General features: G+C 45.4%; 1 protein-coding gene across 2 annotated transcripts in view; it reads left to right on the forward strand.

The window, feature by feature from the left end:
• The window catches only part of LOC137535317 (oocyte zinc finger protein XlCOF8.4-like), a 42,292-nt gene that overhangs the window by 4,163 nt on the left and 18,462 nt on the right, over window positions 1-19,667 (forward strand). The window contains exons 2-7 of one of the 2 annotated variants that reach the window (XM_068257147.1): window positions 8,023-8,139; window positions 8,699-8,830; window positions 8,917-9,034; window positions 9,163-9,260; window positions 9,372-9,810; window positions 16,062-16,328. In XM_068257147.1, coding sequence (XP_068113248.1) covers window positions 8,023-8,139; window positions 8,699-8,830; window positions 8,917-9,034; window positions 9,163-9,260; window positions 9,372-9,810; window positions 16,062-16,328 — 1,171 coding nt within the window. Of the gene's footprint in view, window positions 1-8,022; window positions 8,140-8,698; window positions 8,831-8,916; window positions 9,035-9,162; window positions 9,261-9,371; window positions 9,811-16,061; window positions 18,850-19,667 lie in introns of those variants that run through there. The other variant, XM_068257146.1, reaches the window with a different exon arrangement.

Genomic DNA, 19,667 nt, shown 5'->3' on the forward strand with positions numbered 1-19,667 from the left:
TGCAGTGAATATTAATTAGTTATGTGGCTAGTCACTGAGCATGTGCAGTGTTCTCCCCAGAATTTTTCTCCAGCCGGGTGGCATGAAAAAGTAGCCGGGTGGAGTAAAATGGGCATGGCTATGACATGGGGCGGATAATGGGCGTGATCCATCCACCTCGGTACTCATCCCTGCTGATTGCCCGGATTCCTCCATCCTCCTCTGCCAGCCAGTGGTGTGCATGGCAACCACTGTGGGGTGGGTCCACGGCGAGGCAAATTCATTTACATGCGGTAATGCTGCAAACAACCCCTAGTGGAAACTAGCCTTCATGCAGAATAAAAACTTTAATTCATCGATTATATATTAAAAAACAAAATTCATTACCCAATAGCTGATTAATCACATGCCTCCAGATTCAAGAATCAAGTAGTCACATGAATCCAGGTAATAGAAACAAGTATTCCTTTGCATCAAGATAAAATAGCCAATTTTTTATTAAATAGCTAGGTGCCTCAAGATAAAATCAGTAGCCAAGTGTCTCTATATACAAATCTTAAACAGCCATATTCTGTAAGCCACTGGCTAGTGTGATTTATGTCAGAGATCTGGCTGGTGCTGGGGATCAATTGGCAGCCAGTAACGCTAATTTACTAGTTGGAGGTGTGTGTGGTTAATGCATTCTTTAAAGTGTACCTGAGACTAATCAAAGTGCTGTATTTATACTTACCTGGGGTTTCCTCTAGCCCCCTGTGGACCGTGGGCTCACTGTCCTTATATAGGCATTACTGCACAACTGGGCCACGGAAGGAAGAGACTAGGCCAGCCAGCGGAGGACCAGAGTGGCCCGTGGGGATGGCGTTGGAGCCCACGGACCACAGGTGGCTGGAAGAATCCGCAGGTAAGTATAAATGCAGCACTATGATTAGTCTCAGATTCTGAATGTTGTTCCCCCACCTGCACTGGTTGAAGACCAGATGGCTAGTTTATTGATATAATACACCATGCTTTTTTGAGAATCGTAAAGCTGCAAGCAGGAAGTCATTTAGCAAATAATAGAGGCGTTCTTAAGGTGTCCATCCATCTAGTGATTTGGATAATTTTATGTAATTAAATGAAAACTGGTGTCACAACAAGCCTGCCCAATCAATGAATCAACAGATTCTGAGCCAAAACCAATATAACAATCGAGCAAGCTGTAAAATTTCAGACCAATGTTGTCGATCAGGTGCGTGGAGGAAAAGGCGTGTAACATCACACATACACCAGCCATGTGCAACATGAATTCGGAACCAGGAGCAGCTGCAGGGGAGCAGATTAACATTTGGATGGGACAGCAATGGAGAGGATGAGGCAGTGTCATAAGGTTGCTCAGTAATCAGTCTGCAGTGTATGGGCAGCCAATAGATCTCTCTCTGATCAGTGAGGGATCTGTATCTTGGTCGATCTGCCCATTCAGCATAAAGTGGCAGTGCAGCAGTTAATGAAAATATAGTAAATGATGAAACAGTGCAACAGTAAAATACAGTCATACAAGATAAAAAAAAACAAATATAAATCACTGAGCAGCTATGTACAAAAAAAGCAATACCAGCCAGAGTGAGGAATGCAGAAAGCATTGTATAAACAAAGTGAGAACGGTGTGCCGTTACCTGCATCAGGCACAGTGAATGAGAAGCAGAAACGCAATGGAATGTGTGCTTTAAAGAGGAGGAGAGGGGAGTGCAGAGAAGAGTGTCTTACCAAAAGATTAATGACACCAGACCTCCACGTGCAACATGAGCAGAGCCATGGGCGCGGGACGGGACAGAGGCAGAGACAGATGACGTCGCAGCCACTACAGAGGATGAGTGACTCGTTAGGCAGCCTGCAGAATACAGCTATGCTGCAAACAGGCTGCGTGCTTGGCTGAACAGAACCTCATGCTATCTAAACAGAGAGCGTGGCTGGGTGAGATATACTGCACTCCTGTAAATACACGTCTGGCAGATACCTCAGTTCTTGTTTGAACGGAACAGAGGCTTCTGTGCGCCGGACCGATCCTCACTGTTCATTAACCGAGACGACACCGAATCCCACCAGCATCATGACTTACCGCCAGAACTACGACAAGGAGAACAAGGCTGTTGTCAACCACATTGTGAACACGCTCCTCCATCACTCAGGTTCGCCATATAGCAGCGCTAGGACCCTGGTGACACCACACCACGTGACCGAAGTGCGGGTCGGGTCGGCGAGGTCTCCTATTGGCCGGTGGGTGGTGCAGAGGCGCATTAATTTGTGGAAGACGCTGACTCATCCCGCCCAGTACACTGCGAGCTTGAAAAGTGTCCCCTGCTCATGGCTTTGCGGCGGCCATTTTCTTGAGGATCGCCGCTCAGAGAAAGTGTAAATACTCAGAAAAAAGGCGGTGGTGGGGTTTCAAAACAGGCGGGCGGTGGCTCAAAACAGCCGGGCGGCCCGCCCACTTAATAAGTCCTGGGGAGAACACTGATGTGCAAACAGTCTAACACAGCTAAAGTCCAGTATAACGCACAGCATGCTGCACTTTCCCAGAACGTGCAGTGTTACAATGTAACGCAATGTGGGCACTGTGAACAGCCCATTGATTTTTCATTACTGTGCGGTGGGCTGCGTTACAGGCTGCTCTAACGTGCGCCTGTAACGTCCCACTGTGACAGCAGCCTTAATCTTCTATTATTTCTCCATCTTCTGTTATCTAAATCTAATTTATGTTATAATTCAAGTAATTTAGAGTCCTGGTAGGCAGAGTGAGGCTGGAATTCACTAACCTGGTGCCTTGTGTATTGTCCATCTTGCTCCACCACTGTGAGCTAGTTATTAATCCATGTGATATCCTCTCTGAGATCCACTATGGCAGCAGACAGGGTCTCTTTTATGTCTGCTGCTGTGTCCCTCATGATAGCGGTGGTGGGCATCTTCTTCACAGTCCAGGACTCGTCTTTCTTTCTGTGGGATTGAAGCTGCCACCTTGGTGGGTGAGTACTGTGCTGAGGAAGGACAGGTGGGTGCCATATTAGTTCCAGCGCTGCCTGTCTGCCCTGTTTTTTTTTTTTTTGGTCCAAACAACCTCTTTTATTTATTATTATTATTATTATTATTATTTTTTAGTATTTATATAGCGCTGACATCTTACGCAGTGCTCTACAGAGTATACAGACTAGCCGACCGTGGCGTAGCATACGCCACATAAGGGGGTATTGGGCACAGCCCCTCCCTCACCTGGGTCCCCCATGTGCGCTCCCCCTCCAGCTTAAGCTCAGCAGACGCTCCCCTGGCAGCTTAAGCTCACCTGGGTCCCCCCTCCAACTTAAACTGAGCAGCAGCCGCCACTATTAGTAAGAGGCAGCGAGCGGGGATGACTCACCTCTTCTGCGTTCCAGCTTGTGTTCCACTGTCGTTACTTCCTGCAATGCCACCCATTGTAAGTGGACGGCATTGCAGGAAGTGACTACAGTGGAACGCGGAAGAGGTGAGTCATCCCCGCCCACTGCCTCTTACTAATAGTGGCGGCTGCTGCTGAACTTAAGCTAGAGGGGGAGTGCAGATGGAGGACCCAGGTGAGGGGGGGGGGATGTCCGACCCGCTGCTGTGCCCAATACCCCCTTCCTGCCCGCTACCCCCTCCAGCTCTGGGGGCAGGGAGCTACTTCTTCTTGCTTGGACCTGCCCCTTCTTCTTGCTTGGACCGGCCCTGGGGGCAGGGTGCTACTTCTTCTTGCTTAAAGATTGAGGCACTTACTCAGATAGATAGATAGATAGATAGATTGTTCTCCCCAGAATTTTTTTCCAGCCGGGTGGCATGGAATAGTAGCCGGGTGGCATGAAAAAGTAGCCGGGTGGGTTAAGATGAAAATGCAGGGCAACTCTGCTTACAGCATAGGAGGAGGTGAGGAGCTGAGCCGATGACAGCCGGGTGGTCACCAAATCTAGCCGGGTGGAGCACCCGGCTAAAAGAGTCTGGGGAGAACGATAGATATGTATGTATCATGCAGTGCATGTATCATAGTCTAGGGCCAATTTAGGGGAAAGCCAGTTAACTTATTATTTTTGGGATGTGGGAGGAAACCGGGGTGCCTGGAGGAAACCCACACAGACACAGGGAAAACATACAAACTCCTTGCAGATGTTGCCCTGGCTGGGATTTGAACCGGTGACCCAGCGGTACAAGGCGAGAGCACTAACCACTACACCAATGTGCTTAACTCCGGTATTTGCTTAGAGAGCTGAGTGTCCAGGTCCCCTTGGGTCTTGGGGTTGCTGCTTAGTGTAGCTGAAGAGTCGGCTCTGAACGGGGCCGAAGCGGAGCTCCTCTAGCATGCAGCCATCCTGAAGCAGCACCAGACCATGCCCACCCTGTCCCCTTTTAAATACATTTCTAGAAACCCCTGATTCATTTTCAGAAGGCAGTGTAGTAATAGGGGAAGATTTGAACATCATTCTCAATCTGATCTTGGATGCCTCTCATAGGAAGTCAACTCTGTCCTTTCACAAACTGAACAGATTAAAGAAAGCATTACATGGTAGACAGCTAGTGGGGGGAGCTACAACCCCCCCAGGTAAAGCCTACACATAAAGAGGAGAATGTGGGAGGAGACTGAGAGCCAGTATAGTGCAGTATCTTATTTCACCACAGGAGGGAGATAGATGTGAACAATTATGATCAAAATAATGTGCCACAGCAGTGGCCACACAGTACACAGGTGGGCAGAACAAACCCGACCCCACTTGGGTTAAAATGTCGCTCTCTGTAGAATTGGACAAAATCCAGAGAAAACTCTCCACTCAGGGTGGTAGAACACGGACACAAGTTTCACAAATGCTAAAATAAAATACTTCAGAACAGTTTAAAAAGAGGCGGCGGATATGAACGTACCTCTTTTCAGGGAAAACACTCAAGAATGATATAGATAATTACAGCATGAATGTTCCAAAAACTGCCATTGAGGCACTGGGCTTACAGCTCTTTTTGTGATTTTTCTCTCAATATTTGCCTGATGAAGCGGGAATCTAGTCCCGAGAAAACGCATTGCATTCTGTGATAGTTTTTTGGAACATTAAAGCTATAATTATTTATCTCGTTCTTGAGTGTTTTCCTTGAGAAGGGAGCAATTCTATCTAATTCTATCTATCTTTATTATTGACCTGATGAAACAGAAAGTGGCTTTTCTTTGAAACGCGTCGTCTTATATAATTTTATACCTCCTTTATGCACGATAAAGTGCTTTTGTCATATTACCCTATTATTCCTGTAATATATTACTTCCTATATATTACTTCCCATGTGACGACCTCTTTCAGTGATCACCTAATAGAAACCCCTTCTTCCTTGCATAGTACGAAGTGAGAGAGCGGCTGGCCGCCGGCCCCAGACACCTATCACTGCTGCTAACTGACTGCTCCCACGGGCTAATGACCCGTATCCGGTTGGAGTGCTCGCAAGCCTGGTCTCTGGCGTAAGAGGGACAAAGTTCTATTTGGCTGATCCTTCTGGATGGCTACCATACATCAGGTGAGACCTGCTCTGGCTAGGAGGGCGGCTGCCACCTCTATTCTTTTATTTAACAGTGTTCCTTGAGAAGGGGTAATTTTCCTCTTCTTTATAACTGTTTTTAAATATTTAATTTCATTTTCAGGGCCGTGCTCTAGACTTTTTGCTGCCTGAGGCAAATTTGGACGACACTACCTGACACGCAATTTAGGTTGCGTCATGGGCGTTACGGACCTGTTCATTTTCATGCTTCTATTGCAGGGCTGGATTTACCATAAGGCTCTGTAGGCAGATGCCTATGGGCGCCTGATGATGGAAAGACGGCTCACTCCCATTCCAGAGCGCCTTCTTCCCTATGCAGAGTCCTGATGAGAGTGTAAATGAGAGGTTACTCACCCGGCTATCGGCATGCTACTGATGAGATCTCCCTTCAGTCAGGGGTACCTCTTGCTTCTTAACAATGATACTTAATACGGAGGTTCTTCTATCTACCTAATACTTGGGGGAACCTCTAGCTACTATTGAAGGTACTTCTGGCTACCTAATACTAAGGGGCACCTGTAGCTACATATGACAGGTAAGGGAGAAGTGACAGCTGGACCAGCCAGCACACTTGCAGTGCTAGTGCAGTTTGGTTCATGAAGGGCGAAGTCTAAGGTGCCAGGACATCTGTGCCCTGCGAGGTAAATCCGGGCCTACTCTGATGGCTACCGTATGGTTGAGTGCAGGCGATTCCACAAACAGGCTGCAGTTAGCCCATTCACCACAAGAAGGCAACCTCGCCTCTCCCAGGTGGAATGCACAGAAAGGAAAAAAATTAAGCCAAAGATAGGAAGTGATGTAACACCCCAGAAATAGAAGCTGCAGGAGATGGCGAGGAGACATTGTTGGAAGAGTGCTGTAATATGTACGAACAGAGGCGCCAAGCAGAGTAAAACAATGTTCTAAAAATGATAAAAAGAGGGAAGTCGAGGTGGACTTGCCTCCCTCTGGTAGTGGACATATACTCAAATGCAGAGTAAAAAATATACAATTTATTCACAACTCCATAAAATCACAACACATTTCGCGGTCAACAGTCCCGCTTCATCAGGCAGTACAGGAGCATATAAAACTGGTTCAGTCCATAAAGCGTGTGAGCGCCTCTGTGGTTGGAAGAGGTAATTGTGTAGATTCTTGTTATATATGGAGCAGACGTTGGAGTGGACATATTTAGTTCTGTCACATCACAGAGCCAAGGCAATCTGTCCATCAAGTATAGCCATGTCCTCCCTGTGTCCCCCAGCATTGCCATTATCCTCCAGTACATAATTTCCCTCACCTCAGTAATGCCATTTTTTTTCCCAATATAGCCGTATCTCCACAGTGTCCCCAGTGCTGCCATTATCCACCAGTATGTAATGTCCCGCCACCACAACATAGTTCCCTTTGTCCCTATTTTCTTCCTCATTTGTCCCTCTTTCAGGACTAATATATAAATCTGTGTAAATATATGAATTTCTCATTTGAAAAATGTTTTTCATTGAATCTACACTTTATTCACATCCTTTAATTTGATATATTTCTTATTTACACGTTAATATGAAGGAAAATAAACCAGAATAGAAAGGACCAGTGTGATTTTTTTTTTTAAATTCTAAAACATATTTTTCCTATGAAATGTTTGATATGCATGACTAGGGGTGTGGCTTAAGTGTCCATTTTTTTTATGTCAAAAAGTTGGGAGGTATGCCACAGTAATGCCATGTATTTCCTAGTGTAGCAGTGAACCCAGCAATGCCATTATCCCCCAGTATTAATTAATAAAGTTGAGTCCGGCACCATCCAATATTATTGCACTTTCACTTTATTAGAAGATTACTGACATAGTAATATACTATGTCAGTAATCTTCTAATAAAGTGAAAGCGCAATAATATTGGATGGTGCTGGACTTAACTTTATTACTTTATGGTTGGAACTGCTGGCTGTCGGCTCCAGGCACATCCCAACGTTACTTTGCTGGTTGTGCAATTGACTTCCACTTCATCAATTATCCCCCCAGTATATAATGTCTCCCCACCCCAGTAATGCCATTTCTTTTCCAGTACAGCCATGTCCTCCCTGTGACCCCCAGCATTGCCATTATTTTCCAGTAATGTTAATTCTCCTTTAGGATAGCCATGTCATTACTCCCGTATTGCTCCCTTCCCCACCTCCATGTAGAGTAGTAAAAGGAGGGATTTACATTGATTTATAGCTAGCTGTCACAGTGTTCTCCAGTCCTCTGCTCCCATTAGCCTCTCTGCCTCTCCTCATAGCCTCATCCATCTACCACTACCAGCACTGCTGTAACATCACAGGAATGGTAACAGTGGGAGGTGGATGTGAGGTGAGAATGCCAGATGGAGAGGAGACAGACAGCTTTACCATGACAGGAATGGGAAGTGACAGCAATGGGAAGTGCTGGGTTGAGGGGGGGATCCTGCATCTGTAGTTTCACCACTGACAATTGTACAGCCTACATTACTCTCCCCTTATTATCTATCAAAAGGCAGCATCTCATACAGATCACATGACCACATCACTGAGGATGGATGAGGACCAGAGTCATATGACCGAGAAGATATTTAACCTCACCCTGGATATCACCTTTCTGTTGACTGGAGAGGTAAGAAGGATTCTGGGAGGTCACATGATACCACTTTTTTCTCTAATAATAAAACACACACCTGACTGGAGAGGTGAGGAGGATTCTGGTAGGTCACATGCAGAGGCGGGAAATGCACTAGCTTCTGGGCACACAGCCTTGAGGACCCACCTGTGGACCCTACCCCCTCAAATTCTCCTTTTGCCTCCCCCGCCCTTGCTGCTCCTCACTACACTGGGAACTCAGCCATGTCGCAGGCTTGTGGCATCTTCTCTCCGTCTCCCTCTTGTGTCGTTTTTTGTTATTTTCATCACTACAGGGACACAGCTGAGTTCCCGGGGAGGTGAGTAGGCAGCACTGCAGGCTCTGCTTACAACTCTGTTTGTGTGTGTGTGGGGCCTGCCTAATTCTGGGGGTGCATCTGACTACCTATACTGGGGGGCACAATTGGGGGGGGGGGGGTTTGAAATATCCACCTCTAGTGCTGGGGAGCAGTGTTGCGGCCCTGCACTTAGCTGATTAGAGACTTGAGGAGGATTTTGGGAGGACATGTGACATTACTCTTGGTCTTTCTATACAGAGTTTTCCTCCAGTGAAGTCTGGCGATTATGTGACCATTATGGCGCCTCCACCTCACTTTGTGATATCTGAGAAACACAAGCAGAAGATTGTGGAAATCATGAGGAAGATGATGGAGCTGCTGACAAGACAGGTGAGCGGTGCTGGGAATTATGGGACATTATCCAGCAACAGCAAGAGGTGTGTCTGTGTGGTGACTTTAATAATTGTGTGTGTCAGGTACCTATAAGGTGTCAGGATGTCTATTTCTACATGCGGGAGTGGCAGTTTATATTAGGACACCGGGACCTCTACAAGGACACTATGATGGAGAATCAGCTGCACCTCACAACACCGGGTAAGAGAATTCTTTAATTTCTTGTAAAGAAGAGAGCAGTACGGAGGGTCCACCTAGATCCTACCCCCCCCCCATAGTCTGATAAACACATAGAAACAATGTAATCAGTCAGTGTGTGTTTCCTGCAGATAGATCCAGTAACAGTAAACCACCAAAAAGATGCACAGGTCCACTTTATTTCCAGGATTGTCCACAAGAAGATACCACCATCCCCAACCATTATCAGGTAGGTGGGGCTGAGGGTCCCAGAGACACGAAACTGTGTGACATTGTTTCCTCCTGTGTATGCTGTTATCTGTGTCCACATATTACATTATCTCTCACTTTGCACTCTTAGGGTGTAAAACTTATACATGAAAGTGCTGTGGTTAAAGAGGAAGAAGAGACCTATGTGAGGAGTGATCAGCAGTCTGTGGAGGAGGGTGACATGATAAAGACAATTAAAAAGGAAGAAGAAGAGACATATGTGAGGAGTGATCAGCAGTCTATTGAGGAGGGTGACATGATGAGGACAATTAAAAAGGAAGAAGAAGAGACATATGTGAGGAGTGATCAGCAGTCTATTGAGGAGGGTGACATGATGAGGACAATTAAAAAGGAAGAAGAAGAGACATATGTGAGGAGTGATCAGCAGTCTATGGAGGAAGGTGACATGATAAAGACAATTAAAAAGGAAGAAGAAGAGACATATGTGAGGAGTGATCAGCAGTCTATGGAGGAGGGTGACATGATGAGGACAAGTAAAGAGGAGGACACTGTTACAGAGGGCAGTACAGGTGAGTAATCAGCAGTAAATATGGAATGAAGTGTATCTGTATTGCTCTTATGACTGTCACTGCTCACAGACTGGCCATATTAGGGGTTGTGCTATGTGCTCATGTTAACTATAGATGGCAAAAATCTATCATTCATGATAGTATTTGGTGACAGCTTGCTAATATTAGCAGTACAGACACCCTGAGGAAGAGAAAGGTCTCTTTATTCTCTCACACTGGGCTGCCCTCTTTTCCTCTGTGACTTAATCAGTGGTCTTTTGCTAGTTTCAGCAGCGCTGATTAACCTAATACAGTGCTACATTTCTGCTAATTAGTGCCAGTGCTGATGCCGTCATGGTTTGGCCACCTTAGTGTGATCCTTGGTTGCTTAGAAATCGCTATCTATAGGTAATTGCCTGCGTCTCCCATGTTCCTGTGTGTCTGCCACAGCTGAGACGCATGGCTTTAGACCCAGGGGCGGAGTATCGTGACAGCAGCCGACTGTGAGTACACGGCGCCCGGCAAGAGGGATATGGAGGCTGACATTTTTATTTCCTTTTTAACAATGCACATTACCTGGCTGTGCTGCTGATCCTCTGCCTCTAATACTTTTACCCACAGACCCTGAACAAGCATGCAGCAGATCTGGTGTTTCTGACATTATTGTCAGATCTGAAAAGATTAGCTGCATGCTTGTTTCTGGTGGGATTCAGACACTTCAGCAGCCAAATAGATCAGCAGGCCTGACAGGCAATGTGTATTGTTTACAAGGAAATAAATATGGCAGCCTCCATATTCTTCACACTTCAGTTCCCCTTTAAATACCCAGAAGTACAGCTGTTTAGTAACAGCCTTGTTGAAAAGCGCTTGTTCCTGGCCACGAGCACGTCTATAATGCAGCATTTATAATTGCTTTTCTAACCGGCCACTGGGGCGGAGGAGGAAGCGGTAATGCTCAGTTCTCACACAGGGGTTGATGCATTAAGCTGCACTGCTATAGCACTGTAAAATAAATTGAGCAGTGTGAGGCAAGACATCAACGTGCGCCCGCTACACATGGTAGTGCTGCATAGCCTGCGCTCCTATGTTACACATGGTAATGCTGCATAGCCTGCGCTCCTATGTTACACATGGTAATGCTGCATAGCCTGCGCTCCTATGTTACACATGGTAATGCTGCGTAGCCTGCGCTCCTATGTTACACATGGTAATGCTGCATAGCCTGCGCTCCTATGTTAAACATGGTAATGCTGCGCAGCCTGCGCTCCTATGTTACACATGGTAATGCTGCGTAGCCTGCGCTCCTATGTTACACATGGTAATGCTGCGTAGCCTGCGCTCCTATGTTACACATGGTAATGCTGCGTAGCCTGCGCTCCTATGTTGCACATGGTAATGCTGCATAGCATGCGCTCCTATGTTACACATGGTAGTGCTGCATAGCCTGCGCTCCTATGTTACACATGGTAATGCTGCGTAGCCTGCGCTCCTATGTTACACATGGTAATGCTGCGTAGCCTGCGCTCCTATGTTGCACATGGTAATGCTGCATAGCATGCGCTCCTATGTTACACATGGTAGTGCTGCATAGCCTGCGCTCCTATGTTACACATAGTAATGCTGCATAGCCTGAGCTCCTATGTTACACATGGTAATGCTGCATAGCCTGCGCTCCTATGTTGCACATGGTAATGCTGCATAGCCTGCACTCCTATGTTACACATGGTAATGCTGCATAGCATGCGCTCCTATGTTACACATGGTAATGCTGCATAGCATGCGCTCCTATGTTACACATGGTAGTGCTGCATAGCCTGCGCTCCTATGTTACACATGGTTATGCTGCATAGCCTGCGCTCCTATGTTACACATGGTAATGCTGCATAGCCTGCGCTCCTATGTTACACATGGTAATGCTGCATAGCATGCGCTCCTATGTTACACATGGTAATGCTGCATAGCCTGCGCTCCTATGTTACACATGGTAATTCTGCATAGCCTGCGCTCCTATGTTACACATGGTAATGCTGCATAGCCTGCGCTCCTATGTTGCACATGGTAATGCTGCATAGCATGCACTCCTATGTTACACATGGTAGTGCTGCATAGCCTGCGCTCCTATGTTACACAAGGTAATGCTGTGTAGCCTGCGCTCCTATGTTACACATGGTAATGCTGCATAGCCTGCGCTCCTATGTTGCACATGGTAATGCTGCATAGCATGCACTCCTATGTTACACATGGTAATGCTGCATAGCATGCGCTCCTATGTTACACATGGTAATGCTGCATAGCATGCGCTCCTATGTTACACATGGTAGTGCTGCATAGCCTGCGCTCCTATGTTACACATGGTAATGCTGCATAGCCTGCACTCCTATGTTACACATGGTAATGCTGCATAGCATGCGCTCCTATGTTACACATGGTAATGCTGCATAGCATGCGCTCCTATGTTACACATGGTAGTGCTGCATAGCCTGCGCTCCTATGTTACACATGGTTATGCTGCATAGCCTGCGCTCCTATGTTACACATGGTAATGCTGCATAGCCTGCGCTCCTATGTTACACATGGTAATGCTGCATAGCATGCGCTCCTATGTTACACATGGTAATGCTGCATAGCCTGCGCTCCTATGTTACACATGGTAATTCTGCATAGCCTGCGCTCCTATGTTACACATGGTAATGCTGCATAGCCTGCGCTCCTATGTTGCACATGGTAATGCTGCATAGCATGCACTCCTATGTTACACATGGTAGTGCTGCATAGCCTGCGCTCCTATGTTACACAAGGTAATGCTGTGTAGCCTGCGCTCCTATGTTACACATGGTAATGCTGCATAGCCTGCGCTCCTATGTTGCACATGGTAATGCTGCATAGCATGCACTCCTATGTTACACATGGTAGTGCTGCATAGCCTGCGCTCCTTTGTTACACATGGTAATGCTGCATAGCCTGCGCTCCTCTGTTACACATGGTAATGCTGCATAGCATGCGCTCCTATGTTACACATGGTAGTGCTGCATAGCCTGCGCTCCTATGTTGCACATTGTAGTGCTGCATAGCCTGCGCTCCTATGTTGCACATGGTAATGCTGCATAGCATGCGCTCCTATGTTGCCCATGGTAATGCTGCATAGCATGCGCTCCTATGTTACACATGGTAATGCTGCATAGCCTGCGCTCCTATGTTACACATGGTAATGCTGCATAGCATGCGCTCCTATGTTACACATGGTAATGCTGCATAGCATGCGCACTGAGGAGTCGGAGTCGGTGGATTTTTGTACCGACTCCACAGCCCTGCCGCAAACCCTCCCCTTCCACTGTCACATTCTCTACCCCACGTCGCTGTTTTAGTTACTGGCATCCAGGAAGTAGTTGCCCACTATTATAAAAGTGTGTAGTTCTCATTATGAAACTTAAATGGACTGCTTTATCCTTATCCTCCCTGCAATAAATTTATACAGTTCTCACTGAATTTTAACCACTTAAAGTGGATCCGAGATGAAAACTAACTATAACAAGTAACTTGTCTATATATCTTATCTAAAGTTTACACAGAAACTCTAGCTGCAAACAGCTTCAATAGTTTGATTATTTATTCCTGTGATACAATGAGAGCGGCCATGTTCTGTTTGTCACATTACACACAGGCAAACTGCTCTGCATCTTCACCCCACAGCATATGAAAACTTCACTCCCCTATCCTCCTCCACCCTCCCCTCTGCCTCTGAAATTTCTGGCTAGTAAGTAAACCCCTCCTCCTCCTGCCCAGACTGAGCTCCCATAAGCCCTTGCTACTAAGGCTCAGAGTGCTAAGGCACTCTGGAGAAGCGGTGGGCGAGACTTGTTTAGTTTATAGGGAATTAGGGTATTAAAACAAAACAAAAAATATTTAGCTTGAGCAATGCTTTATAAACTATATGAAAGGAACACAATTATGCAATGAGTAAAAGTTTATCTCGGATCTACTTTAAGGACCACGGGCTTACACCCCGGTAGTGATCAGGCCATTTTTTTTTACAATTCAGGCCACTGTTGCTTTAAAAGCTTGCTGCAGGGCCATACAACTTAGCACACAAATGCCTTGTGCCTCCTTTTCTTGCCACCAACAGAGTGGCATCTGTTCGCTGCTGCATTTTTTTTTTATTATTATTATTAATTTCATCTTTTTTTTTTTAAATACAATTCTTCTGCGCTCCAAAAAGCAGGTCACGTGGTCTCGCTGATGTCATTAAGACTGTACTGCGCAGATGCAGTTATTCGCCTGCGCAGTACCGGCCTGATGACGTCGACGTGACCTGCGCAGTGGAGCGCAGAAGAAGCCGAACTGGAAGCTGACCTGGCGAGGCTTCTGCAGCGGAGGAGACCGGGAGCCACCAGAGCTGCAGCAAGACCACAGGATGGCTGCCTGGGGCTGGAGGAAGCCCCAGGTAAATGGATCCTTTTTTTTTTTTTTTTTTTAGTTGCCTAGACATATCCTTTAATTAAAAGTTTAAATGATAATGATCTCAATATAAAATTGGAGGGGCAAGTACCGGAGTCTAAGATACATTTCCTTGATATGGAAATATACAAGGATGGTGATGGACTGTCCACAAGAACGCATGCTAAGGAAACAGATACATACAGATGGACAGCTGTCACCACCATAGATGGCTACGGAATGTCCCTAAAGGACAATAAATGCGGGTACGCAGGAACTGCAGCACAATGGGGGATTTTCATATCCAGTCAGGGATTCTAATGCAGAAGTTCTTACAAAAGGGTTATAGAGGAGAACAGCTTGAAAGGGTAAAAGATCAAGTAAGAAAAATGGATAGGTCCAGGTTACTGGAGGATAGGGCCCCAGATGATAAAGCCCCTACAATTTCTTATGTTACAAACTATAATAGTCATTATAGGCAGTTGGAATGTATCATACAGAGATACTGGTCAATATTACATGAGGACTGTGTTCTAAGGAATCATCTCCCTGATAAGCCCAATTTTCTTTATTGGAGGGCCCCAAACCTTAAAAATTTGCTAGCACCCAGCTGTGTATCACCTCCGGTTAGGACCACTAACCCCTGCCAACAGCCCGTTTTTTTTCCCATGTAGGGGGTGTAATCTATGTAAAATAGGGGTGATGAAGAGGGCTAGTAATGTCACCTCCTCTGTCAATGGGAATCAGAAGAGTTAATTACATGTGCTACAAAATTTGTTATGTATTTGCTTTGGTGCAGTTGTGGCCTACAATACATAGGTAGGACCACAAGGCCACTAAAATTAAGGTTTGGGGAGCATGTGAATAACATTAAAAAGGGGTTTACTAATCATAGCGTCTTAGCCCATTTTAGGGATAAACATGAGCGTGACCCCATTTACTTGTCAGCATGTGGGTAGAAAAACTCACTAGGAGCTGGAGGGGCTGTAACCCAAAGAGGGAAATTTCCAAAATTGAAACAAAGTGGATTTACAAAATGGTTTGCCTTACCCCCAATGGGTTAAACATTGAGTTGGATCTTAATAGTTTCATAGACAATAGTTGAAGTAAAGATATAGGGTACTGGCCGGGGAGGAGGGGTTAGAGGGGATGGACTCATAGTTTGATCTGATACCTTGGACCCTTCCTGATTCCTGAGTGCAACAAATGTTGAGGAAATTAATATATATGAGTTATGCTGTAGTACCTATGTGTGTCCACAAGATGGCAGATACAGAGCGTACAATAGGATTTCAGACATGAAAATAAAGTTAAAATGCAGTGAGAGCTGTATAAATGTATTGCAGGGAGGATAGAGATAAAGCTGTCTATTTAAATTTTGTAACTATAGACTTTTATAATAGTGGGCAACTACTTCCTGGATGCCAGTAACTAAAACGGCGACGTGGGGTAGAGAATGTGACAGTGGAAGGGGAGGGGTTGTGGGAAGTACATCAGAGAGGGAGGTTGACGCGCCCGTTAGCCCCTGATGAGTTTCTTTGGAAACGAAATGCATAGGGAGGAGCCACGGGCTGACGTCATCCGAAACAAGGAAGCACAGAGGGGAAGTGTGTCGCACGTGCTCTGAGCAGGTTGGTTATGGCAGCAAGCGGTACCCGAGACACAGCTGGCCGCTACAATCCATTGATGCCATTGCTCTGTAACATCTGGCCCATTTCCAATCTGCATAAACTTTGCATCAATTTGAGATTATCAGCAGCTCACGGACCATCACTAATGATAATTGTTCCTCCCCTCAGAATTCTCTACAGGAAGTGATGATGTTTTTCTATTCGCAGTGCGGAGTCCCGGAATCAGAAACCTCTCAGAGACTCGTCCCTCTGTATCCACAGACTGTACAACGGATGATGATGTCATTGGACAAGAGTCTCCTGCAGATATCCTGGTTACCCCAAATATTCCCCCAGACTCTGATAACCTGTCTAACCCTGAGGGGCCTCATACCCAGCTCAGCTCTCGCCCTGCTGGAAGGAATTCCTGTTCCACATGTGGGAAATGTTTTGTTGGGAAATCAAAACTTATCAGACATGAGAGATCTCATACTGGTGAGAAGCCCTTTTCATGTGCTGAGTGTGGGAAATGTTTTAGTGATAAATCAAACTTTGTCAGACATAAGAGATCTCACACTGGTGGTGAGATGCCCCATTCATGTTCTGAGTGTGGGAAATGTTTTGGAGAGGAAGCAGACCTTGTAAGACATGAGAGATTTCACACTGGTAAGAAGCCCTATTCATGTTTTCAGTGTGGGAAAATTTTTGCTAATAAAGCATATCTTGTCATACATGAGAGATCTCACACTGGTGAGAAGCCCTTTTCATGCACTGAGTGTGGGAAGTGTTTTGTTACTAATTCACACCTTCTCAGACATGAAAGAGCTCACGCTGCTAAGAAGCCCCATCCGTGTGCTAAGTGTGGGAAATATTTTATACATAAAAAATAACCTTGTCAGATATAGCTAAATTTAATGCAAAACAAGCTAAAAATCTTAATACTAAAAAGTTTTTCAAGTTGTGGAGACCATTTATTCTACAATTTGCCCCTAAGGCAGAAATAAGACAAATCATGAGACCATTTACCTATACCTCATGGTACCTAAGGGGTAAAATAGATGGCTCATTGGGGCTTCTGGAAATTCGTGATGATGATGTATGATCTGATTTTTTTTGTCTTCTCCTAATGTCTATTCCAATGCTACTGATTCTTACTGTGACTCTGGGTTTAACGTGCACACAGAAATACAATTAATCAAGGTCAGGTTGTAGCTTGGGCCATACACGAGAAGTTAGAAATGCACGGTACAGAAGGACTAATGCAGAGCTAGGGCAAATAACAGGCTAGGATCGTTACACAGGTAACCAGATGGCTACAGTACAAGGGTTAGAGACAAGTGCTAAGTCAATAATCAGACTGGAGTCATACACATAGGATCAGATGTTTGCGGTACAGATAAGGATGAGACAGAGACAAGGTTTTTAGGCTAGCCGAGGTCTATAACGGGTATCAGATGACTGAAGTACAAAGGGGTGAGACTTTAATCGGAGTGGTGGACTTGCCGGATCATACACAGAACATAATATAATAATACAATAATTACTATAATTACAATATATATATAGTACACAGTTCTAGACTGACTAGAGTACATATATATCGCGGAGTGCGCAATATATGAATGTAGCTCTCAATAACTATCACACTACGATAAGGACCAAGAACCAGCGAACTGATTAGTATCAAGGCCAGTGAGCAACTGACTCCCTTGGCCTAATATACCCAAGAGGCAGAGCAGATCCAGCCCCCAGGATGACAGCCCCTCCTGTCAGACATGCCTCCTCGGCCTGTAAAGGCTGCTCTGCCCCGCGCGCCCGACAGGAGGAACTGCGAATGCAAGCCCTTTGATGCACCGCCGGAGGGATGCCAGGGACGCCAGCAGAAGACGGCTGAGCGGAAGTCCCATCGCCGGAGACGCCGCAGGACCTGCCGCTGGAAGGTAAGATCGTTACACTTATAAGAAGAGGGTTGCCAAGGAGCCACAGAGCTATCATGCAATCACATCTCATCAATCAGTGTCATATACTAAATAGAAAAGGCAACATTAATTGGCCATAAACACCATATCATCATAGTTCAATATAAATCTTTATTGCACAATCTACACCAAGTCACAGGTGTACTCCTTTAAGGAACAAAAACACAGATAGTATTTAAAAAAACGTTTCTGTGCAGAACCCAGTATAACATTTAAACCAAAGAGCCATCCCGCATACCCCGTGAATTATCAATCTAGGCTTGTGTGCATGGAGTCTGTCAAAAGGACTCTCATGCTCCATGCACGCAAGCCCAGTCCACCTAGCTGTCACACATCAGCATACAGCCATACACACAGCAGCTGCCTCCCCCTAATGGGGATAAGTCCTCAGTTGTTATAACAAAAAGCTGCGACAGCAAACGTTGGCCGGCTTTACACTGACACAGTTCCACACTTATAGACTTTCCAGGGAGGGCCTTGCCTTTGTCCAAAACATCATCCCTTCTTTTGTCATGCAATAGTTCAATAAATCGGTATACTTGCGTTTGGCCCATTAGTACAGCATTCTCTGGCATCAGACTGTGTGCACTTTCACCTCCGGGTGTCCCACTCAGCATGTTTTGTCCCCAGCAGTGGGCGCAAGATCGTTACACTTACCCTATGTGTGCTTATCTTATCTAGACCTATTTATATTATTATTTTTGGGTGGTTGATGAGTGGTTGTGATGGGTGACCTTTGACCTTCCTGATTCCAATATGACCGGAATCATTTGGGTGGGTCAGGGTTTTGTTGTTTTTGGGGAGGGCGGGTGAGTTATGGGAAGGGAGTTATAATCCCAAGTTTCTCTTTCTGTTTGAGCCTGCCATTGAGTATTACGAATAAGGGGGGAAAACAAAAACATTTCTGGAAAGTCAGTTGTTCACATCCTGATAATCTGTTTTTGATCTGCTATACAATTCTGTACAGTGCCGAAATTTTTTGTAATTTAATCTTTTTTGATACAAATGCTTGTAACTATATACAGTATACTCTGACTTTTCCGAGAAAATGAAAAGATATTTAAAAAAATAAAATAACCTTGTCAGTCATGACAGATCTCACACCGGAAAGAATCTTTTTTCTTGAGCTTAGTGTGGGCAAAGTTTTGTTCAGAAATCAGACCTTGTCCTTCATGAGAGATCACACTGGTGAGAAGCCCTATTCATGTGCTGAGTGTGGGAAAGGCTTTGGGCAGAAAGGAAGCCTTGTCATACATGAGAGATCACACTGGTGAGAAGCCCTATTCATGTGCTGAGTGTGGGAAAGGTTTTGGGCAGAAAGGAAGCCTTGTCATACATATGAGATCTCACTCTGGAGAGAAGAGAAGTCCTATTCAAGCACTGATTCAACAGACTGGAACACATTCAAAGAATCCACCTGTGATCTAAATGAATACACTGATACTGTGACGTTTATACATTATCTTTTATGAAGAGACCTGCATCCCCACCAAACAATGTATCAGATACAACAACAACAACAACAAACCCTGGTTTACATCATGTACAGGTGATAAAGTCCTCTACAAAGCTGCTAGATGCAGACTACAAATGGGCATCAGTGAAGCAAAACAACATTTACCTTTATTTACAAAGGCTTGAAGAAAAATGTGGTAAAACCAGAGTAACAGAGGCGCCAACAAGGATAAAAAAATTAAAATCCGCTTAAGAGGGAGGCAGGTGGACTCACCCCCTCAGGTGCAAAAATGACCGGACAATTAGCCGTTAAAAGTAACAATAACATTTAATAGGAAATCTCCAGGTATGCAACGCGTTTCACGGGCCAATATCCCGCTTCATCAGGCAATCAATTTGG

This window comes from Hyperolius riggenbachi, chromosome 10 (genome assembly GCF_040937935.1).
Source record: "Hyperolius riggenbachi isolate aHypRig1 chromosome 10, aHypRig1.pri, whole genome shotgun sequence".
In the NCBI taxonomy this organism is placed as follows: domain Eukaryota; kingdom Metazoa; phylum Chordata; class Amphibia; order Anura; family Hyperoliidae; genus Hyperolius; species Hyperolius riggenbachi.